The 27441-nt window shown below is 42.1% G+C and overlaps 1 protein-coding gene across 5 annotated transcripts in view; it reads left to right on the forward strand.

The window, feature by feature from the left end:
* Window positions 1–5189: 5189 nt before the first annotated feature.
* Window positions 5190–27441, forward strand: part of cfap410 (cilia and flagella associated protein 410) — a 41543-nt gene continuing 19291 nt past the window's right edge. The window contains exons 1-4 of one of the 5 annotated variants that reach the window (XM_072248080.1): window positions 5361–5429; window positions 15035–15053; window positions 18106–18201; window positions 19206–19252. In XM_072248080.1, coding sequence (XP_072104181.1) covers window positions 19224–19252 — 29 coding nt within the window. In that variant the 5' untranslated portion in view covers window positions 5361–5429; window positions 15035–15053; window positions 18106–18201; window positions 19206–19223. Of the gene's footprint in view, window positions 5430–15034; window positions 15054–17093; window positions 17259–18105; window positions 18202–19205; window positions 19253–25006; window positions 25164–27441 lie in introns of those variants that run through there. The other 4 variants (XM_072248077.1, XM_072248081.1, XM_072248078.1 and 1 more) reach the window with 4 other exon arrangements.

The raw sequence follows: 27441 nt of genomic DNA on the forward strand, positions 1-27441 counted from the left end.
CTCTCATCAACTTCGGAGAACTGCCACCTAACTCATAGTTCCCTTACCCCACACTGCTTGCTTCTACCTCTTACTGAAGGTCCACTAGCCTGACTGTCCAGGTTTCTCCCTGCTCCTCATATCTTGACTCAATTCAATTCCATTCCACCTTGGTTCAGTCCCTTCCCACCTACATCATACTCTTGACCTTCTCATTAACTTTTTATTCCCTGGCCCTGACTGCCTCATTTTTACCATGCATGTTCAGTCCCTGTACACTTCTTTCCCCTATCAAGAATGCCTCAAAGCTCTCTGCTTTTTCATAAAAGAACCAACCAGCTCCCCTCCGCCAATACACTCATCTGTCTGACAGAACTGTCCCTCACCATCAACAATTTTCCCTTTGGTTCCTACTGATTTCTTTAGACTTGAGGGCTAGCCATGGAGACCTTCCTGTGCCCCAGCAATGCTTACACCTTCATTGGTAATGTAGAACATTCCATGTTCTAAGCCTTCCCTGGTAATGCTGCCAACTCTTCCTCTGCAACATTCACGACTGCACTGGTGCTGCTTCACGTAGCCATGCAGAGCTCGTCAGTTTAATCAATTTTGCTTCTAACTTCTACCCTGCCCTTAAGTTCACTTGGCCCTTCTCTGACACCTCCCTCCCTTTCTCGATCTCTCTGCTTCCATCTTTGGAGACAAACTGTCAACTGACATTTTTTATAAACCTACCGATTCCCATGGGTATCTTGACTATACCTCTTCCCACCCTATCTCCTGTAAAAAAAAATGCTAATCCCTTTTCTCAGTTCCTTTTCCTCTATCGCACCTGTTCTCAGGATGCAGCATTCCATTCTGAGACATCGGAGATGTCCTCCTGCTTCAAAGAAAGGTGTTTCTTTTCCTCCACTATTTATACAGCCCTCACCCCTCCACTGTTTCCGAACATCTGCAATTACCCCATCTTCCTGCCACTTTAACAGTGATAAAGTTCCTCTTGTCCTTACCTGCTATCCCATGAGCCTCTGCATCCGACACATTATCCTCCGTACCTTCCGCCATCACCAAAGAGATCCTACCACTAAACATAACTTTAACTCCCTCTTTGCTTTCCACAGGAATCACTCGCTCTGTGATTCCCTTGTTTGTTCATCCTTCCCCACTATTCTCCCTCCAGGCACTTATCCCTGCAGGTGGCCTATGTGCTACACCTACCCATTCACCTCCTCCCTCACCTCCATTCAGAACCCCAAACAGTCCTTCCAGATGAAGCAACACTTCTCCTGGAAATCTGCTGGGTCATCTACTGTGTCCAGCGGTCCCGATGTGGTGAGACTTGTCGCAAATTGGAGACCACTTCATTTTGCACCTCTGTTCCATCTGCCAACAGCAGAACTTCTCGGTGGCCAAACTTTTTAATTCTGATTCTGACATGTCGGTCCTAGATGAGGCCACCCTCAGGGTGGAGAAGCAGCACCTTTTATTCCATCTGGATATATCCAACCTGATGACGTGAATACTGATTTCCCCTTAGTAAATATTTCCCTCCCCCTGCCCTCTTCTTCTATTCCCCATTCTCGCCTCTTTTACCTGTTCTGCTCGTCTGCCTAACACCTCACCCTGGACCCCCTCTCCCTTTCCTTTCTCCTATAGTCCACTCTGCTCTCCTATCAGATTGCTTCCTCTCCAGGCCTTTATCTTTCCAACTCACTTGGTTTCTCCTATCATCTTCCAGCTAGCCTCCTTCCCTTCTGCCTGCCTTTTTTTACATCAACTGTTTATTCATTTTCTTAGATGCTGTGAGACCTGCTGAGTTCCTCCAGCATTTTCTGTGTGTGTTGCTTTGGATTTCCAGCATCTGCAGAATTTCTTGCATTGATACTTTAACCTATTGTCTTATATTATTGTAATTAGTCCTTGTCCCAATAGCCAGTCTTATCCTTATATCTATCTGTAAACTTACAGAGTTATGATTACTCTACCCAAGAAACTCTCCCGCTGAAACTCTGATCACTTGGCCAGGCTCATTTCCCACTACAAGGTTTCTTATGACCCCTTCCCTGGTGGGATTATCTACATATGGCATTAAAAAACCCTCCCAGATGCATCTACTAAATTCAGCCCCGTCTCATTCTCCGGCACTAAGGGAGTCCCAGTTAATAGTGGGGAATTAAAGTCATCCACTGCAAGAACCTGTTGTTTTTACAGCCTCCCATAATCGGTCAACATTTCTGTCCTTTTATCTTCCTCAGACCACTGGGAGATCTATATGGGAGGTCCCATTATAGCGACTGCATCTCTCTGACTACTGAGCTTTATCCACACTATCTCACCAGACGAGCCCACCATGTGCTCTTTAAGTGCCGCTGTGAAATTGTCCCTAATCTAATGCAACTCCACCTCTTTTAAAAACCCTGTCATATTTGAAGCATCTAAATCCCACAGAAAAATACATCACAGGGATAGTGTCACAATGATATTGAGTGGAATTGTATATCAAGAATAGTGTCACAGGATTGTTGAGTGGAATTGCTAATCAGGGATAATGTCACAGGGATGTTGAGTGGAATTGGGAATCCGGGATAGTGTCACAGGGATGTTAAGTGGAATTGTATATCAGGAATAGTATCACAGGGATGTTAAGTGGAATTGCTAATCAGGAATACTGTCACAATGATGTTGAGTGGAATTGCTAATCAGGGATAGTGTCACAGCTGTAGAAAGGAAGACATTGTGGAAGGGTTGTCGACTGAGTCAGTGTGGTTGGAAGTCAGAAACAGAAATGGAGCAATCAGTCAATTGGGGGAATTCTATAGATTCCCCTCTAATAGAAACAGAGGCACCTGTACTTTATTTCAGTGTTCACCAGAGAGATGGACAGCTTAAAAGAGGCTGATGTGCTTGAACACATTGATGTTAAGACAGGGAATGTGCTCGAGCATTTGAAAACATTGGGATAGATATGTCTTCATTTCTTATTGAAATGCACCGCAGAGTAGTCCCTTCTGGCCCTTTGAACTGCGCAAACCAGCAATCTCCCAATTCAATCCTAGCCTGATTATGGGGCAATTTATAATGACCACTTAATTTACCAACCGCTACATCTCTGGAGTGTGGGAGGAAACTGGAGCACCCGGAGAAAACCCATGCGGTTACGGGAAGAACATACAAACTCCTTACAGACAGCAGCAAGGATATATCCATGTCGCTGGTACTGTATAGGGTTGTGCTGACAACTGTGTTACCGTGCCACCCCAGGTATACACCAGGTTACCACTGGGAGAAAGGAAAGGAATTGTTGTGCCTTTGGTGATGATTTGTGTGTCTTTGCTGGCCACTGGAGTAGAGGTTACAGGGTGGAAAATGTTATTCCCTTGTTCAAAAAAGGGAGTAGGGATGACCCTGGGATAGTCCAGTGAGTCTTACTTCAGAAGTGGGCAAATTATTGGAGAAGATTCTTAGAGACAGGATTTATGTGTATTTGGATAAGTATAGTCTGATTAGGGATTGTCTGCAAAGCTTTGTGAGGGGTAGGTCATGCTTCACAAGCCAGATTGAATTCCTTGACAATGTGACAAAGCCCATGGATGAAGGAGAATGAGAGGTGACTTGATAGAGATATACAAGATAAGAAGAGGCATGGATTGAGTAGATAGTTGGAGACTTTTTCCCAAGGCAGAAATGGCTCAGACAAGGGGACAGAATTTTAAAGTGATTAGAGGAAAGAATAAGGGGCAAAAAGTCTTTATACAGAGAATGGTGGGTGAATGGAACATCTAGCCAGGAGTAGTGGTAGAAGCAGATACATTAAAGGCATTTAAGAAACTTTTAGATAGATGCGTAGATGATAGAAAAATTGAGAAATGTGTAGGACAGAAAGGTTAGATGGATCTTAGAGTAGATTTAAAGGTCGGCACAAGATTATGGGCTGATAGGTCTGTGCCTTGCTGTAATGTTTTATCTGAGATTTTAGGAGAGACTGGATAGGATTGGGGCTTTTTCTCCTAGAGCTAAGAGGTTTATAAAATCATAACCAAGCTGGATTATCACAGTATTTTTCCTAGAGTAGTTGAGTCTGAAACTATGAGGCATGGAGTTGTGAGAGGGGAGAGATTTAAGGAGAACCCGCAGGAAAAGTTTTCCACATACGTGGGATCTGCTGCCAGAAAAGGTGGTGGGTTAAAAAAGATACGTGGATAGGAGAGATACAGGACAAACACAGGTAAATGAGAACAGTTTAGTCATAGTCATACTTTATTGATCCTGGGGAAAATTGGTTTTCGTTACAGTTGCACCATAAATAATTAAATATACTAAAACCATAAATCGTTAAATAGTAATATGTAAATTATGCCAGGAAATAAGTCCAGGACCAGCCTATTGACTCAGGGTGTCTGATCCTCCAAGGGAGGAGTTGTAAAGTTTGATGGCCACAGGCAGGAATGACTTCCTATGACGCTCTGTGTTGCATCTCGGTGGAATGAGTCTCTGGCTGAATGTACTCCTGTGCCCACCCAGTACATTATGTAGTGGATGGGAGACATTGTCCAAGATGGCATGCAACTTGGACAGCATCCTCTTTTCAGACACCACCGTCAGAGAGTCCAGTTCCATCCCCACAACAGCACTGGCCTTACGAATGAGTTTGTTGATTCTGTTGGTGTCTGCCACCCTCAGCCTGCTGCCCCAGCACACAACAGCAAACATGATAGCACTGACCACCTCAGACTCGTAGAACATCCTCAGCATCGTCCAGCAGATGTTAAAGGAAGGCACCTTGGTCAGCATGGACGAGTTAGGCCGAACGGCCTGCTTCTGCGCTGTCTAACTGCACAACTCTGAGGGTAAATCCCCGTCCAATGTGTGGGAGTCTGTTAGATAAGGAGTGGGTTAGATAAAAGTGCTAGTTGGTTAGGATTCGGGACCAGCATGTTCCTGTGAGGGTGACTAAGTTGGAGAAACTTGAATGAGAAGAAATCTGTACGTTTACAAACATGACAAGATGTCCTGCCGAAGGGAAACGTCGACTGTACTTTTTCCCCATAGATGCTGCTTTGCCTGCTGAGTTCCTCCAGCATTTTGAATGAGCTAGTTTACAAACGTGGCTGTTTCCATGGCAACAGCTGGTCCGCGCTGAGTATCTTCCCCGGAGCACTCGCTGTCGTTGCCATGGCCCAGCCGGTCCGCATTGACTGGTCCCCGGAGCACTCGCCGTCGTTGCCATGGCCACAGCCGGTCCGCACTGATTATTTTCCCCGGAGCACTCGCTGTCGTTGCCATGGCCCAGCCGGTCCGCATTGACTGGTCCCCGGAGCACTCGTTGCCGTTGCCATGGCCACAGCCGGTCCGGCCCCGGGGGTTCCCGCCGCCATGTCTCTGAGCAGGAATCTGGTTCTGTCGCGGGCGAAGGCCTCGGACCTGGACACTGTTAGAAAGCTAAACTGTTGGTGAGTGCCACCTCAGGCCGCTACTGAGGCCGGAACAGATCACAGAGAAGGATGTGGGTGACCCCCTAATGGAAGTGAATCTCACCCGCCGGCGGCCCTCTGCTCCGGTGGAGGAACGAGCTGCGGCCGCCGCCGCCGCCGCCGCCGCTCCAATGTTCAGGTGGCACCGTGGCTGAGAGCCCTGTGCACCTTCCGTTGGAGCAGGAGTTTGGCTCGTTTCATCACAAGGGCCATGTGGCTCCCCGTGCGAGGCCTTGAGGTTCCCAATACCTTTTCCATTTTCAGTTGTGAAGGGCCAGGGATTCACAGGAGGCAGTGACGTTCCCATCCTTAACATTTTCCCACTGCTGCTTTATAACCTTCGCCCATGATGGAGCAAAATAGAGTATCTGTTTTGAGAATCTCGCATCAGGCAAATCTAACCAACATATCTGCCGGAGATTAGGTAGGACTTCGATGCTGAGGTATTTAACGGTATTTAGGTAGTGCCTGTAGGAGAACAGGTTATAACCAGTTAAAGTTTTAAACTGAAGGAAGGCTGATTTCGAAAGTGCAGGTAAAAATGTAGCGGGCGTAGATGCTTGCGGTAAAACAACACTTGACATTTGGGAATCATCTAAAAGCGTCTCAGAGACGGATGAACAAAATGGCAAGATTAGAGATAATCGGATGACAAAGCTTTGATCAGGGAAAAAGAAGAAAATATATGATAATTGTATGCGTCCTTCATTAGATGAAGGGTTTTGTACTGAAATGCTGATTATCCAATTATTTGCATAGATGTTGTCTGACCGGAATTTCTCCAGTACTTCGTGTGTTGCTCTAGGTTTTAGCATCTGCAGTTTCTTGTCTCCTGATTGATAGGAAGCAGAGGGTGATGGTAGAAGGTTGATTTTCGGACTGAAGGCCCATGTGTGACTAGTGATGTACCCCAGGGGTTGGTGCCTAAGCCATTGCCATTTGTTATGTATGTCAAGGATTTGGATGATTTGTACAAGACATGACTGGTACCATGTTTGTCAGGAATTCTGGGTAAGTGTGCCAAGGAGTAGCAAATGGAGTTTAATTTAGGTTTGGGGTATTGCATTTTGGGAGGACAAATGAGGGTAGGACTTTCACAGTGAACTGTAGGGAGTGTTGTAGAACAGAGGGACCGAGGGATACGAGTACATGATCCTCTGAAAGCGGTGGCAGAGATGGACGGGATGCTAGAAAAGGTTTTTGCATGCTGGCCCTAATCAGTCAAAAGTTGGGATGAGAATAGACGTCAGGATGTTATGTTGCAGTTATACATGTTTTAATAAATGTGAATATATATTAAGTTTCATTTGGAATAACTTTTGGTTACTGTGCTAAAGGATAGATGCCACGATGCTGAAAAGAGTGCAGATGAGATACATGAGGATGTTTTTGGGACTTGAGAGACTAAGTTAAGGAGAGAGGTTGAGCAGGTTGGGATGTTATTATTGGAGCATAGGAGAATGAGGGGTGATGTGATAGGAGTGAATAAAATCAGAATCTGGTTTGTATTACTGACATATGTCATGAAATTCAAAGTATTATGGCACCAGTACAGTGTAAGACATAAAAATTCTAATTATTACAAGATAAATAGTTTGAAAGATGAATAATGAGGTAATGTGTTCAGAAATATAATGGTGGAGGAGAAGAGGCGGTTATTAAAACAGTGAGTGTGAAACTTCAGGCTTCTTTACCACCTCCCTGGTGGTAGTAGTGCAACAAGGGCATGTCAGTTTGTTGAGGTTCTTTTATAATGGCAGCCACCTTCATGATGCACTGCCTCTTGAAGAGGGAATTGTTGCACCATGATGGAGCTGTGGTGAAATTACAAACTTCTTTAGTTCCTTATGATCAGCTGCACTGGGGCCGCCATACCAGATAGTGATACATCCAGTCAGAATGCTTTCTCCACTGCACATCTATAAAAATTTGTAAGAGACCCTGTATCTGGCAGCTCATTCTAAATATGCATGATCCTACATGTGATGAAGCTACTACTAATGTTTTTCTCACGCCCTCCCTGGAAAATGACTGTGTGCTATGTCTCCCGTGATCTGATACTGTATATCTCTATCAGGTTACCCCCTCAATCTCCTACACTCTACAAAATAAAGCCCTAGCCTGTCTAACCTCTCTTTGAAACTTGGGCCCCCAGGTCCAGAAAATATTCTATTAAATCTGTCTCATTTAGTAATATCCTTTCTCTAGGAGGGTGACCAGTACTGCACACAACACTCCCAGTTGTGGCCTCACCAACTGCTTGCATAACTGCAACTAACTTCCCAACTCCTGTAGTCAGTGTATGAAACATCTTCACTACCCTATCTACCTGTGATGCTACTTTCAGTGAACTATTCACCAGTATTCTTAGGCCTCCCTGTCCCTAACACTCTCCAGAGCCCCACCATTCACTGTAAGTCCTACCCTGATTTGATCTACCGAAATGCAATACCTCACATTGATCTGAATTGAAAGCTATTTGCCAGTCCTTGGCTTACGTTCCTAGCTGAACAAGATCTCCCTGTAATTTTTCATAATCTTCCACATTGTCTGCAACTCCACCTGTTTTAATATCAGAATTTGGGAATTTATTCACCTTAATGTACTTTAAGGAGTCTAATGCTCCTCCCTGCTAACTTGTATGTTGTCCAGGACATCACCACTCATTTCTCCTATTTCCTTAGCTTCTATCGTTTTCCCAACCATTCTGTCCAGTTCATGCCTTCTAATCAGGCAGCATCCTGGTAAATCTCTTTTGCTGTCTTTCCAAAGACACCACATCCTTTCTATAATGCAGTGACCAGAACCACATACAGTAGTCTGAGTGTAACCAAAACAAAGGTTTACATAACTGCTAGATGCACCAGCTATTGAAGGCGAGCATACCATAGGCCTTCTTTAGCTCTCAATTTCCTGTGTAGTTACTTTCAGGGAACCAGGGTATTTAGGACTGAGGTGAGAAGTTTCTTCATGCAGAGGATTATGAACCTTTGGAATTCTCTACCCTAGATGTTTGTAGATGATCGTTCTGTGTTCTTTCGAGACAAAGATTTCTGGGCATGAAGGGAGTTGCAACAGTAAAGGAGCTGGGCTAGTTGATCAGCCATAATCTTAATAAATGGCAGAGCATATCTGAAAGGCTGAATGACTTACTGTTCCTTTTATATAGAGTCATAAAGTGATAACAGCACTGAAACAGCCTGTTAGGCCCAACTTGTCTATGTCGGCCAAGATGCCCACCTAAACTAGTCTTATTTTCCTGTGTTTGACCTGTATTCCAACAAACTTCCTATTTCTATACTTATCCAAATGTTTTTAAAATGCTGATTTTGCACCCACCTCAACCACTTTTTCTGGCACCTTATACCATATACTCACCACCCTCTGTGTGAAGAAGTTGCCCTTCAAATCTTTCCCCACTGATTTTAAACCTATGAACTCTATTTTTGGTTCTTTTTACCGTGGGGGAAAATACTGTGTGTACTCACCTTGTCGAGTTCCACACATGATTTTATATATCTCTGTAAAATCACCCCTCTGTCTCCTGTGCTCTGAGGACTAAAGTCCCAACTTGCCCAACCTCTCCCTGTAACTCAGGCATTTGAGTCCCGGTGACACTCTCAGAAATTGTCATTGCTCTCTTTCTAGTGTGATAATGTCCTTCCTGTAACAAGGTGACCGAAATTGTATGCAGTATTCCAAGAGTGCCCTCACCAACATCTTGTACAATTGCAACATAACATCCCAACCTCTATACTGACTAATAAGGGAAGCCCGGTGTGCCAAATGCCCTCTTCACCACCCTGTCCATCTGTAACACCAGTTTCATGAAACTATGTACTTGCACTCCACAACACTTCCCAGGGCCTTTCCATTCACTGTGCAAGTTAAGTTTGACTTACAAAAGGCAACACTTCACACTTATCTGACTTCAAAGCCATCTGCCAGTCTTCAGCCTACTTAACTACCTCATCAAGATTTCCTGTAATTTTTCTTTGGTGAACTGGATGATTACATTTCTTCACATTCTATTCTGTTTGCCATGTCCTCTCCCATTCACTTACCCTGACAATATTCTCTTAATGCCTACCTGCATCCACTTACAATTCACACTCTCACCTTGCTTTTCGTTGCCCTCATTCAGATCAGTGATATAGGTTGTGAGCAGCTAGCATCCCGGCATTGAGCCCTTTTGCACCCCACCGGTCATACCCTCTCAAGCCAAAATTACCTTTTTATTTGTGCTCTGCTTTTTGTCTATAAACCAATCTTCAGACCATGGAGTCGTAGAGTTGTGCAGCAGAAGAAAAAGGCCTTTCAGCCCATCTTATCCACTATGCCTATCTATGCTAATCCATTTGCCTGTGTTGCTGGTGCTTAATATTTCCAACATTTTCTGTTTCATTGCAGAATACCAGCATCTACATTCTTTGATTTTTAATAACATTTTATATTTGCTTTGTACCTTTAACATTGCAGTAATGTTTTAAGGCTCTTAATATGAGTATTTCCAATTAGCATTCTGACACCAAGTTACTTAAAGAAATCAGGGTACATACTAAGGAACGGCTTAAGGATGGAGAGGGAAGTAGAAAGGTTCACAAATGAATTCCAAGCCTGGAGCTTTGTATCTGTAGATACAGCTACCAAATCAGGAGCAATGTAAACTTGAAAGTGGTAAAGAGGACTGAATCTGAGGAATACAAATATCTTCAAAGTTCAAAGTAAATTTATAATTGGAGGTGATATACATTACCATATATTCTATCTTAAGATTCATTTTCCTGCAGGCATTTACGGCGAAAAATAGAAATACAATAGAATTCATGGAAAACTATACATTAACAAAGATTGACAAACAACCAACATACAAAAGAAAACCAACTCTGCAAGTAAAAATAGTACTGAGAACATGAGTTGTAAACAGTCCTTGGAAGTGAGCTTGTAGCTCATAGAATCAGTTCAGAGTAGTGGTGATTGACTTTATCCATGCTAGTTTTTTGCTCCTGACGTTGATAATCAACTCTTTGACATTGAGTAAAGTTTGTTGTTTTTAAGGCCTTGGCATGCCAAACTATTTCTCTCTTCTATCCCCTGCACTGATACGTGCAGCTCTCCCTTTTTTGGCAGTCCAGCTCCCTCCCACTCAGCACCCACCTACCTACTGCATTCCTGTCCCAGCCACGTACATACACAATGTCCTGCCTGCCCATGTGTACCCCACCTCCTCAATCTCCGCAGCTGTTGGATAGTTGGATGAAATGTCATCAGTCTGAAAGATTAAGTTAATTTTTCACTGCACAGACAGTGTTTGATCTGCTGAATACTTCCAAGGTTTTCTACCTTTATTTCAGATGTATAGCGTTTGCAGTATTTTGCTTAAGTGTAATTTAAATGCCTTTTCAGAAGGCAATTGGCAGAGCCTCAAAGTAATTTGTGATAAGTCTCAATTCCTTGCATATTTCTTTAGTATGGATATACTGAAGAATATATTAATTTTAAATGATTAACTGTTGTTGACATGCAGATATTCAGAAATTCAACCTTAAACTTGTGTTATATGGGAGAGAACTTAATCTGTTTCTTTGAATCCCATGAGATGCTATTCAAAAACTGCTAATCCATTGGTAATCTTTCTTACTTAAGCCCATTATCCCTATTGGGCATAGGTCGCCAACGGAACCCATAAGAATAGAAGAGATAGAAGCAGAATTAAGTCATTTGACTCATCAAGTCTGCTCTGCCATTTCATCATGGCTGATCCATTTTCCCTATTAACCCCCTTCTCCTGCCTTCTCCCTGTTATCTTTCACACCCTGACTAATCAAGGACCTGTCTACATTTTTTTTGCCATGGAGCCTTACCATTAACCCAGGTTGGGAACCCCTGTCCTAATTTGTCTGAATTCTTCTTCAGCCTCCATGTTTCCTCAACACTACCTGCCCCTCCACCTATCTTTATATCGTCCGCAAACTGGGCCATAAAGCATCAACTCCGTCATCCAAATCCTTGACATATGACGTAAAAAGAAGCTACCCAACACAGACCCCTGCGGAACACCACTACTTACCTGCAACCAGCCAGAAAAGGCTCCCCTTATTCCCACTCTTTGCTTCTTGCCAATCAGCTTCCTGTCTCTATCCAGGTTAGTATCTTTCCTGTGATACTGTGGGCTGTTGTCTTGTTAAGCAGCTTTAAGTACAGCACCTTGTCAAAGGCCTTCTGACAATCTATGTACCCAACATCCCCTGATTCTTTGTCTTATTATTTCCTCAATGAATTCCAACTGATTTGTCAGGCAAGATCTTTTTTTAAGGAAACCATGCTGACTTTGGCCTATTCTATCATGTGCCTCTAAGTACCCTGAGACCTCATCCTTAACAATCGACTTCGACATCTTTCGAACCGCTGAGGTCAGGCTAAATGCCCTATAATTTCCTTTTCTGCCTCACTCCCTTCTTGAAGAGTGGGGTGGCATTTGCAGTTTTCCAGTTCTTGGTAATCATGTCAGAATCTAGTGATTCTTGAAAGATCATTACTAAAGCCTCCACAATCTCTTTAGCCACTTCTTTCAGGATCCTAGGATGTACACCATCTGGTCAAGGTGACTTATCTATCTTAAAATCTTTCAGTTTCCCACGCACCTTCTGCCTATTAATAGCAATTGCACTCACTTCTGACCCCTGACATTCAGGCATACTACGAGTATCTTCCACAGTGGAGATGGATGCAACATACCTATTTAGTATGCCTTCTGTTTTCTTGTTCCACATTACTATTTATCCAACGCCATTTTCCAGCAGTTGGTGCGTGGCCAAGTGGTTAAGGCGTTCGTCTAGTGATCTGAAGGTCACTACTTCGAGCCTCAGCTGAGGCAGCATGTTGTGTCCTTGAGCAAGGCACTTAACCACACATTGCTCTGTGACGACACCGGTGCCAAGCTGTATGGGTCCTAATGCCCTTGGACAACGTCGGTGTCATGGAGAGGGGAGACTTGCAGCATGGGCAACTGCCGGTCTTCCATACAACCTTGCCCAGGCCTGCGCTCTGGAAACCTTCCAAGGCGCAAATCCATGGTCTCACGAGACTAACGGATGCCTATTTCCAGCAGTCTGGTATCAACTTTTGCCTCTCTTTTACACTTTATATATCTGGAAATTGTTTTGGTATCCTCTTTGGCTAGCTTACCTTCATATTTCATTTCACCTCACCTCCCCATGGCTTTTGTAGTTGCCTTATGCTGATTTTTAAAAGTTTCCCAATCCTCTAACTTGCCACTAATTTTTGCTCTGTTATATGCCCTCTGATTTTCTATGTTGTTTTTGACTTCCCTTGTCAGCTGTACATTAGGGTTAGGGGTGCATCATCCTGCCTTTAGAACACTACTTCTTCTTTGGGATGTATCAATCCTGCCCCTTCTGAATTTCTCCCAGAAACTTCAGCCATTGTTTTTCTGCTGTCTTCCCTTCTAGTGTCCCCTTCTGATCAACCTTGGCTAGCTTCTCTCTCATGCCTCTATAATTCCCTTTACTCCACTGTAATGCTGATACATTTGACTTTAGCTTCTCCTCTCAAATTTCAGGTTGAAGTCTATCATATTGCGATCACTGCCTGTTAAGGTCTCCTTTACCTTTTGCTCCCTAATCAAATCTGATTCATTACACAACACCCAATCCAGAATAGCCCTACTAGTGGGCTCAACCACAAACTGTTCTAAAAAGTCATCTTGTAGGTATCCAACACCAAACTGATTTTCCCAGTCTACCTGCATATTGAAATCCACAATGACTATTGTAACTTCGCCCTTTTGACATGTGTTTTCTATCTCCCATTGTAATTTGCAGTGCGCTTCCTGCTGTTTGGAGGCCTGTATATCAAGGTCTTTTTTTCCCTTGTAGTTTCTTAACTCTACCCACAAGGATCTATATATTCCAATCCTATGTCACCACTTTCTAAGAATTTGATTTCAATTTTTAGCAACAGAACCACCCCACTCTCTCTGCCTACTTGCCTGTCCTTTCAATACGATGTGGTATCCTTTTTTGTTAAGCTCCCAACTATGATCTTTCAGCATGACTCAGTGATGCCCACAACGTCATACCTGTCAACCTCTAATTGCGCTGCAAGATCATCTACCTTTTTCATGTACTGCGTGCATTCAAGTATAACACCTTCGGTCCTGTATTTGTCACCCTTTTCGATTTTGGCCCCGTGTTACATTGTGTTACGAACTGTAACGTTTTAGAAACGAACCAGCAGCAATAGATTACACATGGAGTCTGGTTTTGATGGTAGAACCACTACCTTTATTAGTAACTACTTATAATATAGTAACTCAACCAAGATAAACAAAAGTTAACAGTGTTATGTGTGTATATGTGTGTAAATATAACTCTCAAACTATTGAGCTTGGGGGAATGAGGCTTAGAGTCTTGAGATGGTAATGTAGGAAAGTTCAGTAATTCACGAGATAAATGATGGGAGAGAGATATTTGTAATCCAAGGTGAAACGTAGAGAAAAGGTAAGTATGAAGTATTCCACAGATTCCACGATGGTAAAACGAGATAACAGTCGCTGTAGGTCTTGTCCGACGTGTTGTTCCAAATCCACGTACGAGTTATCACCGAAAGTGACCTGTCACAGGAATATCATCTTCCAGGAATATCATCTTCCCAGGCAAGGGCTACAAAAGTGGTCCCACAAGATACCCCAAAATCCACTCCTATCGATTGTACGAAGAGACAGTCACACATTCGTTATGCACTCTGTGCTAATGTTTAACCCACCCTAAGAGAGTTCCAAGCCCCAGCTGCGACAAGCTGAAGCTACCGGCTTCCCCTGCCTCTCTCTCCTCTCCCCCCTCTCCCCCTTCTGAAGGTCGCTCTCTGTATATGAGTTTTAACTTTGCAGCAGCCTGTAACTGACATCATAGTCCCGCCTCACTCAGGTGTTTTGAAGAAACAGTCTCAATAAACGAAACCTGTGGGTTCGTAACACATTACAACTCGTACTGCAAATTTGTCCTATGATTTGCTTGTCCTTTCTGGCAGCTTCACTTCACACTGCATCTAGTTGTATACCAACTGCAGCATCCTCAGTCCTATCACTATTATTCCCATTACCCTGCCAAATGATTTTAAACCCTCCCAAATGTCTGGCAAACCTGCCTGCAAGGATATTGGTTCCCTCGGGTTCAGATGTAACCTGTCCTTTTTGTACAGGTTTCACCTTCCCCAGAAAAGATTCCAATGATGAATTTTCTGTCCTGGGGTCAGTCTTTCACATTATCTCCAGTTGTAGCCTATCCTAGTGTATCCCTTTTCTCCCAGGGATGAGGCCTTTGGAGCTTCTGTTGGCATTTCTGTAGCACTAGGCTTTTACAGGATGTGGCTGCTGGCCCCATGCCTGACCCTCTTCCTTTTGCAGGTGGGCATGGGACCATCTATGGTGGAGTTATTGGTAATCTGGTGTTATTGAATTTTAGTGGAGACATAATTTAACAGGATTGTTGTTACAGTTAATGTACAGAAAGTGTCTATAAAACTCATTTTGGAATTAATCATTTTCCTTTTTCTTGTTCCAGGGGTAGTAATCTGAAAGATGTAAGTATGCCATTCTATGCTATTTTCCAGGTTCTGTTCTCTGTCATGTGCTTGGTATTATATGTGAAGTGATATCTGTCTTACAAGATCATTGACTTTGTGGAGGGGGATATGTCAATTCCCTTCCAAGGAAATTGAAACAGAGCAGGAAAATGACCTCTGACTCCAACTTGCTCTTTAAATTCAGATACTACTAAAGCACACCTTTGGAATCTTGTAGTAATGCAAAACAGCTCTTTAATTTAATTAATAAATGTACCTCTAACATATTTTAGGAATTAGGTTGAGGAATAATCTTTCATTCAAAAATGTGCTGCAAACGACAATGAATATGTCAGCGTGATGAAAATACTGAGTGTTGTTGAGGGATATTTTAAGAGAGTGGCATTGTGGAACAGTATTAGGATGGAAGGTGTGAGTGAAGCTGGGATGGGGAGGGAACGTCAAAGGAGTGAAAATGGTGAGTCTGAGGGAAATAATGTGAAGTAGTGTGTTCACACGCTCAAGAAATGCATGAGAAGTTTGGATGGAAGGTACTAGCATAGGTGGATGGAAGGTGCCTATCTAAGCCAGTCTCATTTGGCCCTATCCCTATAAACCTTTTGTATTCTGTCTTTTAAATGTTGCTAATGTATCTGCCTCAACCCCTTCCTCTAGTAGCTCATTCCATGTACTGACGTTCGACATTATTATTGGTACTAACTCACAAGCTTCAATACCTCTACCCCCCGTGCACATTCACCAGATCTATGCTTCTCTTGATATTATATGCCTTTATAATATCACTCCTGTTTCACTGTAATCTTGTGCATCTTAATCTTCTGGATGAGCCTACCATGAGGGACCTTATCAAACATCTTAATAAGATCCATCTGGACAACATTCCATATCTCGACCCTCATCTGTCACTTTTGTCATCTTCTCAAAAAAAAACTCAATCCTGTTGGTCAAACATGACTTGTCCCACACAAAGTCATTCTAACAGTCCTTAATGAGATCGTGGTTTTCCAAATTTTCATCAATCCTATCCTTAAGAATCCTCTTCAATAGCTTCTCAACCACTGATGTGAGATTTACTGGTCTATAGTTTCCAGGATTATCCCTATTTCCTTTTTTGAATAATGGAACAATATTAGCTGCTTGCCAATTCTCCAGAATCTTGCCAGTGGCTAGAAGTAACACAAAGATGTCAAGGCCCCCAGCAATCTCAACTCTTGACTTAATAACCTGTGGTGTATCTCATCAGCCCTTGTGGCTTATCTACCTTAATGTTCTTTAAGAGACTCAACACTACTCCCTTTTTATTCTCGCAATGCCCTAGCATACCAGAAAACTCAACAGTGATCCTCCACGTCCTTCTTAGTAATACTGGTGCAAAGTAATAATTTAGGACCTCACCCACATCCTCCACCTCCAAGCACGTTCCCTCCTTTATTCTTGAGTGGTCCTACCTGCTCTCTACTTATCCTTTTGCTCTTGATGTATTTATCAGAGCAATATGGATGTGAGGAAAATCAAAAGAGATTTTGTAAATGCATTGTATGGAACCAGCACTATGGCAGATAGAAAGGCTCTACAATGGGTAGTCAAAACTGCCTAATGTATTACTGGCACCAGCCTACCAAATATCAAGGACACGTATACAGAAAACTGCTGGAAGAGGGCCAATAACATCATGAAGGGTCCCACCCACCCTGCTCATGGACTGTTTATCTCACTCCATCAGGGAAGAGGCTATCCACGGCAGGACCACCAGACTGAAAAACAGTTACTTTCCTCAAGCAGTAAGGTTGATCAACACCTCTACCTACTAACCTACCCCTCTACACTCCACTCCCACCACCACTACTTTATAATTTCCTGTCGGATTCACCTTGTGTATTGACACTCCTCTACCAAGTGTCACTTAATGGACATAAAATCAATTTACATATATAAGCTAGCTCGTGTATTTATTTATCGTGTTCTTCCTTTTTTTTTGTGCTCCATCGGATCGGGAATAACAATTGTTTCCTTCTCATTCACACTTGTGTGCTGGAGATGACATTGAATAGTCTTGATTATTAAGGGAAATAACTTGAGAACGAATAGAGTCTTTCAAAGACCAAAGTGGACATCTTCATGTGAAGCTGGGACTCAAGGGACTGAACTATCAAGAAAGCTTCAGCAGTTGGGACTTTTTCCATTGGAGCATTTGCGAAACAGGTTTGATGCTATAAAGGGTATAAAATCATGAGGGGCATAGTTAGGGCGAATATACACGGTTGTCTCCAGCGCTGGCAAATTAAAAATAGAGGTCATAGGTTTACGGAAAGAGGGGAGAGATTTAATAGGAATAGAACCAATTTCCCCCGGGATCAATAAAGTATGTCTATATGAGGACATCCCTTTCACTGGTCAGTATCGGAAAAGAACTGTCAGAAGAAGTAGTTGAGGCAGGTACATTAACATCTAAAAGGCACTTGGACAGGTAACTGGACAGGAAAGATTTAGAGAGATGTGGACCAAACGTAGGTAAGTGGGACTAACTGAGGTGAAAACATAGACTGCATGGACCAGGTGGCCTGCAACATCTGCTTCTACAATGTGAAAATTGGTGGAGTTGATAAGGTTGTTTTAGTCTACAAAATGATATTGATCAGGTGGTAAATTAGGCAGGCAATGGCCGAAGAAATATAATATTAATGCAGGAGGAAATGCACTTTAGGGATAGTGTTTAATATAGGTAGCTCATATATCATAAATGGTAGGATCTCAGTGGGTAATGGGGAGCTTAGACAAGTCCAAAGATCTGGGTAGATGCAGCACGTGTAGATAAGTAGTGAAGCAGACCTACAAAATGCTTGCCTTCATTAGCTGAGACATAGGATGTAAAAAAGTGATGCTAAAAAGTTTGTGAACCTTGTAGAACTTTCTCTATTTCTGTATAGATATGGCCAAAAATGGGATCAGATCTTCACATAAGTCCTAATGACCAATATTGGATCAAATAAGTAAACAAACAAGTGTAATGTCTTTCTGTTCTGTACTTAACTGGGTTTTCTTTATCTAGTTTTAGGACTTGTGTGAAGATCTGATCACATTTTAGATCATACTTATACAGAAATAGAGAAAATTCTACGAGGTTCACAAACTTTCTAGCACCAATGTAAGTAAAATGCATGGCGGTCCTGGTACAACTTTATAAAGCTGCTCAAAATGAGGGAACAGATTAATCTGACAATATGTATCTGTAAAAAAAAATATAAAAATTTCTTTCCAGATCATTTTATTGTTGACTGACAATGAATTCCGCAGTGCTCAGCTGTGGAATATAGTAGATTCCGGTTAATTGGGACACCAGGAATGGTACATTTAGGCCCAATTAGCTGAAGTTTCATGGAAATAGTTAAAAGGTATAAAAAGACAAACTACCGTTTAACTGAGGAACAATTTATGTATTTAAATGTAATACAGGACAAATAAGTACACCAGCAATACATCTGCAATACTATAACACTGTATTAGTTATCAGTGGAGGAATTCATCTGTCGTGTTCTTATGATTGAATCTAAATGAACAAAATCAGTGCAGACACCTAGTGCAGATAATAGACTGCCTTCACACAAAGCTTTAGACGATTGCATCCTCCAAATCATTGTAACATTCAAGATGCTAGTCTCTGTACCTTCACATTCTTCGTAATTCTAACTTGTTGAAGTGATGATATTGTTTCATTTTCACTCCTAGATGTTTCTGGCATCTTCAAGCCTGAATGCTTGAAAGCATGATGAGCCAAATAGTTCTGAATTGTCTTGCTGCTTATTTCTCACCAAATATTGGTGACAAAAATCACTGCTTTTTGAACACAAACACAAGCAACTGACGCTATTTAAATTTTTTTCACTCTAAGCATGGTGTACTGTCTAACAGCCATGCAAGTGCACATGACTGACATCAGTTAGAAACTGTTTATCAACAGTTTCCTGCCCCAATTAAGCAGCATAATGTCCGAAATAATTGAATGGAATCCTAGCTATTTTCTTGATTTAGGTTTTGTCTCAAATAAGTGACTGCCCAATTAACCAATGGCCCAGTTAACCGGAATCCACTGTATTTGAAACAGAAGTTTATAGTGGCCATTAATATTGGGCATATATTTTTATTCTACAGCTGTCTGTATTAAGGGACATGCCCAACATAGAGGTGATTACCTTAAGGTAAGAATAACTGGATGTGCAGTAGATAAGTTGGATCTGATCATATAGTGAAGAATACTTGCAAATGATTAAATCCCGTCAGAAGGATTGCAACTTTGTTTAATAGTATTACCTTGTTATCTGGAGTAAATCTGGGGACTCAAAAGAGTAAAATCTAATTGTCTTGTTCTTATCTTGTACCTCCTGTAAGTAGGATTGTGATTTTAAAAAAAAAATTGCCTAGTCAGAATTGTGGCAAAAGTAAACTAATTACTTATAAAATGGTGCAGGCTTGCACCACAGGGATCAATGGTTTGTCTTCTTTAGTTCTTTAGCATTCTTTCTTCCATAGCCCCGCAAGTTTCAATCAATTTTCAGTATCATTTATAGTGACAAGAATAAACTTCAATTTGAACTTAAATTAAAATGGTTCATGGCAACTAGGAAAGTGTTTATTTTTACCTTCCTGTAGATCTTTAGGCAGTGATTTAATTTATCATTTCTGATTTTGAACTCATTTGCAAGAGATAATAATTTTCTCTATCCATTTTATCAATACATCTTGAAAGTGTCTGATCTTCTCTTAACCAGAAGTGTTAACTTTTCAAAGTATTTGTTTTCATAACTGAACTCCCTTCTTTCCTAATAACTTCTTGGTAGACTGCCTCTGTAATTCTTATTGTAGTGTAATATCCAGAATGTATAGTAGTTGCTGAGGCGTTACTGTTGACACAGAAAGTTCACTAGCTTTCATTTCTACACCTATATTTTACAATGCAAGTACTGTAGTCTATATTACTTTATAACCTCCTTAACAAGTTTGCAGATGGAAATTAGTAGCATTGCTGATAGTGGTGAGAATAGTAGTGCGGTGCAAGATCATATTTTTCAGTCACTTCGATTGGTAGAGCAATGAGACGTGGAATTTAGTTCTGACAAGTGCAAGGTGATACACTTTGGGAGGACTAATAGAGTTAGGACATTGACAATAGATGAAAAATAGATCTGAGGAAGTATTGACGGACAGTGTATAATTCCAAATAATTCTTAAGGCGGCAAGAAAGGTGCAAAAGATATGTAGGATACTTGCCTTTATTATCTGAGAAATAGAATGTAAGAACAAGAAGGTTTTGATAATATTTATTAGGTCATGGTTTAAGTATTTAGTAAATTTCTGATTACACACCATAAGAAGAATGTGATTGTACTAGTCCAGAGGTGATTCATCGTATGTTAACTGGCTTGGAGCATCTCAGATATGAGGAGAAACCGGGTAGACTATGTTTCTTGGAGTAGGAGGCTGAAGGAAGACCTTATGGTGGTATACTGAATTGTGAGGGAAAACTTTCCCCATTGAAAATTAGAGAAGCTTTTTCTTATAAGGAATTATTGGAATGTGGAATGCACTGCCTGAGATGATGGTGAATGTATTTATCAGAATCAGGTTTAATAACACTGTTGTGATATTTGTTGTTTTGTGGCAGCAGTACATTGTGATATATAATAATTTAAAAATACCTATAAATTACAATAAGAAATATACACTACTGTGCAAAAGTCTTAGGCACATTTTTAGCTAGGGTGCCTAAGATGTTTGCACAGTAGTGTATTTGACAACGCAGAGCGAAGAGCAAGTTTGTAAATCTGGCGGAAGCAAAGGATGTTGGGAATGGCGAGGGTGGAGCACCACTGGAGGGGTGTGGGACAGGTGGCAGAAAAGAATGACTGGGGCTGAGGGGTGCCACAGGTGCAGACACACCCAGCTCTGAGTCACCAGGGAAGGTCATTTGATTCCAAACAATTTATTGATCATTACAGAATTTCTCTCTAGTGCTTCTCACTCCCACCCTTGTCCCTTCCCCTTTTCCCAACCATGATTCTCCTCTCCCTACCTCCTTCCCACTCTCATTCCACAATAGAGACCCATATCAGAATTAGGTTTATCATCACTCACATGTCATGAATTTTTTTTGTGGCAGCAGTACAGTGCAGTACATAAAATTATTACAGTACTATGCAAAGTCTTATGACACCACTGAATCAACTAATCTATCCCACTCCTGTACACCACCTTGTCACCATCTGAAATTCTGCCAACAATGGTTGTGTTATCAGTAAACTTATAGATAGCATTTGAGCTGTGCCTAGCCATACAGTAAGTGTACTCTCAAAATTGAACAAATACCTCAATGTTCACAGAATTGCCAATGCATAAACATCTACAGGCCAGGTACTGGTAAATGGAATTAGTGTAAGCTTGATAGTCAACATGGACACTTTGGTGGAAGGGGTTAGGACGGGAAGCGAGGGGAGAGATTGCTGTGACATTGGTGGTGATCTTTCTAACCTCGCTGGTCACAGGAGAGATGTACCAGAAGACTGGAGGATGGCAAATGTTATTCCTTTGTTCAAGAAAGCTTATAGGGAAAATCTTTGGAATTAGACCAAATGAGTCTTACATCAGTGGTGGGTAAACTGTTGGAGAGGATTCCTAGAGGGGGATTTATGAGCATTTGGAGAAGCATAGTCTGATTAGGGATAATCAGTATGGCTTTGTGAGGGGCAGGTAGTGCCTCACGGGCCTGGTTGACTTGTTTGGAAGTGATTAAGATAAATTGAAGGTAGAGCAGTGGATGTGTGTATCTGGATTTTAGTAAGGCAATCAATAAAGTTACCCATGGAAGGCTCATTTGGAAAGTCAGTAGGCAAGAGATCCAGGGAAACTTACTGTGCCCACAGAATCCAGAGTGTGGTAGAAGATGTTGTGCAAGTTGATAGGGTGGCTAAAAAGGCATATGGTGTGTTGACCTTCAGGGGCTTGAGTTCAAGACCTGGTTAGACCACATTTGGAATAAGGTGTTCTGGTTGTTTCATTGTAGGAAGGATGTGGAAGCTTTAGAGAGGATCCAGAAGGGATTTGCCAGGATTAGAGTGTGTGTCTTACGAGGAAAGGTTCAGCAACCTAAGGTTTCTCTCTTCATAGTGAAGGAGGATGAAAGGTGACTTGATAGAGATGTATAAGATGATAAGAGGCCAGCCAGTGCCTTTTTCCCACTAATACAAGGGGACATATTTTTAAGGTGACTGGAGAAAAATACAGGGGAGATGTCAGAGTTAGGCTTTTAACACAGAGAGTGGTAACTGCATGGAATTCACAGCAAGGGGTGGTGGTAGAGGCAGATACAACAGTGGCATTTAAGAGATTCTTAGATAGGTACATGGATGAAAGCAAACTAGAGGGCTATGTGGTAGATTAATCTTGGAGTAGGTTAAAAGGTGGGAGGAAGGACCTGTACTGTGCTGTAATGTTCTTTATTCTAAGCAACATAACTTTGACTATAATTTAGTATCCTGGACATGCCCTCTGCCGCTTCTCTGATCAACTCTACGCCTCCAGTGGATGACACTCTAATTTCTTTCAGTGTGAATGGGGTCAAAGTTCACCATATGCTACCCTGAGATTCACAGTAAATACAAAGAAACACAATAATATCAGTGAAAAAAATGCGCATGACAGATGGACAAGCAACCAAGGTGCAAAAGACAAACTGTCCAAGTACAAAAATAAAAGTAATAATAATAATAAAGCAATGAATGTCAAGAAGATGAGCTTTAGAATCCTTAAAATTGAGTCCATATGGGTTGAGTGAAATTATCCCCTCTGGTTCAAGAGCTTCATGGTTGAGGGGTAATAACTGTTCCTCAACCTGACAGTGCAGGTCCTGAGGCTCCTGTACCTCTTCCCTATAGCAGCAGCAAGAAGGGAGCATGGCCTAGATAGTGGGAGGGGGCAGCCTTATTGATGGACATACTTTCCTGGGAAGGTGCTCCTTGTCAATGGTAGGGAGGGCTTTATCTGTGATGTACTGGACTGTATCCAGTAGTTTCTGTAGGTGTTTCCATTCAGGGGCACTGGTGTTCCCATACCAGGCCATGATGCAAGCAGTCAGCACACGCTCCACCTCGCAACTTCAGAAATCTGTCAGCGTTTTAGGTGACATGCCGAATCTGCACAAATGTCCAAGAAAGCAGAGGTGCTGCCATGCCTTCTTTGTAATGGCACAATTGTGCTGGACCCAGGCAGATCCTCTGAAATGTTAACACTGAAGAATTTAAAGATGGTTGGTTGATGGTCAGTTCATACTCATGTCTCTATTACTGAGACAAGATCTCCCATCAATAAAACAGCACTATCTCTAAACAATCCCTTACTGTCCAAGAGTAGATTAATCCTATCTGTCAGAATTCTTTTTCATTAACTTCCCCACTTGGATTCACTGTGCTTTTTCATGAGCTGATTTCAGCTCATCATCTTCTGCTGGCTTCCACTAATTTTAAGTGAACTGTTCTCCCCATGTTCCTGTCAAAACCCTCCAGATTTCACAACTCACCCACACATTGGGCAGAATTTACAGCAGCCAGTTAACCTACAATGGCTTGTTATGGCAACTGCTCTGACTGCAAGAAATACAGAGAGCTGTGGAAACAGCTCAGCACATCACAAAAACTAGCCTCCCTGCTCTGGACTCTGTTTGCACTTCTCGCTGCCTCAAAGATTCAAAGTACACATACAGAATACAACTCTGAGATTCATCTTCCCGCAAGCATACACGAAACAAACTCATGGAACCTGTTCAAAGAAAGTATCACCCACCACGTGACAAATGAACAAACTGCACAAAAAGCAAGTGAAGAACACGTAGAATATCAAACTCCAATCCAGGTGTCCAGGAGCATTCAGTTTAGTTTTGTTAGCACTGCTAGCCAACTGAAAGCCACAGAGCCAGTCATACCAGAATCTCAAAAACACATGCAACATGAACCCCAAAGTCCCCCAAAACAAGTCTACAGCCATGAGCTTCGCTGATTAATCTTTGTAACATGAAACCCAAGGCTCCTACACTTTCCTCCGACAGCAGCTTGTGAGAGGGCAAGGAGGACCAGTCAAATGCAGACAGACTGCGCCGAACCCCCTCCTGCACTCTGCTCTCATCTTCATCGACTTCAGCCTGGCTCAGTGCCTCAATCAGAGGAAAGCAATAAAGTCGATCATAGGCTCATGCCTTGCGTCCAAGCCTTCAAACCACCAGGCTGCACATTCTACTCCAAACCTCACTGAACTCCCTTGGAGACAACAAAGCACCGGATTGCTCAATCAGCCCAAAAATACACCATCAAAATGTAAATTCAATTGCGCGCAGCTTACTAGTAGAATCATATTTGAAGGAAGTAGTTTCGTGAACCGTCTGCAGGACATCACCGTTGGTCGTGTCGTTTGTTGGTGCCATCTTGAATATGTGTTTGCCCCCACCATCCCAGACACTCTCTTCTCCTCTCTCTCTTGAGGTAGAGGATATAAAAGCTTGAAAGTACATACACCAGACTCAACATCAACTTCCACCCTACTGTAATAAGACTATTAAATGGTTCCCTTGTATGATAAAATGGATTCTTGACTTCATAATCTAACTTGTTATGATCTTGCACTTTATTGTTTACCTGCACTGCACTTTTTCTATAGCTGTTACACTTTATTCTGTATTGTTATTGTTTTACCTTGTTCTATCACAATGCACTGTGTAATTATGTGATCTGTATAAAATGCATGCAGGATTAGCTTTTCACTGTATCTGGGTGCATGTGACAAGACTAAACCAATACCAATACCAACCCATGACTCTGAGACGTGGGAGGAAACTAGAGCACCCAAAAGAAACTCAAGACAGTGATAAAGTCCATCTACACAGACAACACTGGAGGTCAGGTTGGTGCAGCCATGAGGCAGCGGCTCCATTAACTGTGCCAACTGTACCACGCTGAGTCTAACTTGGATCCATATTGCCAATTATATTGACAGCCTGCTTGTTGCCCTATCAAAGAAATCACCTATAACTATGAGTGGTATAGATAAAGTCACAGTATTTTTCCTGGGGTAAGTGTCTAAAACTAGAAGGCATAAGATTAAGATGAAAGGGAAATGATTTAAAAGACACCGGAGGGACAAGCTTTTCTGTCTATTGGCTACTTAGTAAAGAGCGATTACCTCCTGACACATGCTATCCATGTAGATCCTAGCTTACATATGCGCTTCACTGATGATAGATGAATTTTAGCTATAACAAAAAGGCCCTCAGTACAGTAGTGCTTTATCTTGACTTAAGTTGGCAATCAAAGCATTCAACTAGATAAACCTTGAGTAATCGTGGCAATCAAGTTGGATTGAAATGTCTCACCTTCACAGTTATTATTAGTAGCCACGTTTACAGTGCCTATAAAAAGTATTCACCACCCTTTGGAAGTTTTCATGTTTTATTATTTTACAACATTGAATCACAGTGAATTTAATTTGGCTTTTTTGACACCGATCAACAGAAAAAGTCTTTTGTGTCAAGGTGAAAATGGATCTCTGCAAAGTGATTTAAATTAATTACAAATATAAAACAAAATAATTGATTCCATATTATTCACCCCCTTTAATATGACACACCAAATCATCAGTGGTGCAGCCAATTGGTTTTAGAAGTCACATAATGAGTTAAATGGAGATCTGCTCTTGGAGACCTGTGTGTAGCCAAGGTGTTTCAATTGATTGTAGTAAAAATACACCTGTATCTGGAAGGCCCAACTGCTGGTGAGTCAGTATCCAGGCAAAAACTACACCATGAAGACAAAAGAACACTCCAAGCAACTCCGCAAAGAGGTTATTGAAAAGCACAAGTCAGGAGATGGGTACAAAAACATTTCCAAGACACTGAATATCCCTTGGAGTACAGCTAAGTCAATCAGGAAATGGAAGGAATATGGCACAGCAGCAAACCTGCCAAGAGCAGGCCACATTCAAAACCTGAGTGACTGTGCAAGAATGGGACTAGTGAGAAAGACCACAAAAAGACCTCTGACAATTCTGGAGGAGTTACAAGCTTCAGAGGCTGAGATGGAAGAGACTGTGCATACAACTGTTGCCCAGGTACTTCACCAGTCACAGGCTTATGGGAGAGTGGCAAAGAGGAGGCCACTGTTGAAAAAAAAACTCACTTGAAATTTCAGCTAGAGTTTGCCAGAAGGCATGTGGGAGATTCTGGAGGTCAGCTGGAAGAAGGTTCTATGGTTTGATGAAACCAAAATTGAGCTTTTTGGCCATCAGACTAAATACTATGTTTGGTGTAAGCCAAGCACCTCACATCATTAGACACTAGAATACTACAGCACAGTACAGGCCCTTCGGCCCTTGATTTTGTTCCAACCCATATATTCCTTAAAAAAAAGTACTAAGCCCACACTACCCCATAACCCCCTATTTTTCTTTCATCCATGTGCCTGTCCAACAATGTTTTAGCCTCCACCACCATTCCTGGAAGTCATTCTAGGCACCCACAACCCTCTGAGTAAAAAAACTTACCCCGATGTCTTCCCTAAACTTCCCTCCCTTAACTTTGTACATATGCCCTCTGGTGTTTGCTATTTGTGCCCTGGGAAACAGGTACTGGCTGTCCACCCTATCTATGCATCTCATAATTTTGTAGACCTCTGTCAAGTCCCCTCTCATCCTTCTATGCTCCAAAGAGAAAAGTCCCAGCTCTGCTAACCTTGCCTCTTAAGACTTGTTTTCCAATCCAGGCAAAATCCTGGTAAATCTCCTCTGCACCCTCTTCATAGCTTCCACATCCTTCCTATAATGAGGTGACCAGAACTGAACACAATATAATTCCCAGGATTCTCCCTATTAACTTTTTTAAACAAGGGAACTACATTTGCCATTCTCCAATCCTCTGGCACCTCCCCTGCAGCCAAAGAGGATTCAAAGATCATAACTACTGCTCCAGCGATCTCTTCTCTCACTTCCCACAGCAACCTGGGGTATATCACGTCCGGCCCTGGGGACTTATCAATCTTGATGTTTTTAAGAAGATCCAACACTTCTTCTTCCTTAATCTCCACATTGTCCAGCACACAGGCCTGTTCTATTTCGACCTCACCCTGATCAAGGTCCTTTTCACTTGTGAATACTGAAGCAAAGTATTCATTTAGGACCTCCCCGACCTCCTCCGCCTCCAAGCACATGTTGCCTTCTTTATCCTTTAGTGGCCCCACCTTCATCCTTGTCATCCTTCTGTTCTTCACATACACATAGAACACCTTGGAGTTCTCTTAATCCTACTTGCCAAGGCCTTCTCATGCCCCCTTCGAGATCTCCTAAGTCCTTTCTTAAG

Source organism: Mobula birostris, chromosome 32, assembly GCF_030028105.1.
Source record: "Mobula birostris isolate sMobBir1 chromosome 32, sMobBir1.hap1, whole genome shotgun sequence".
Taxonomy (NCBI): Eukaryota; Metazoa; Chordata; class Chondrichthyes; order Myliobatiformes; family Myliobatidae; genus Mobula; species Mobula birostris.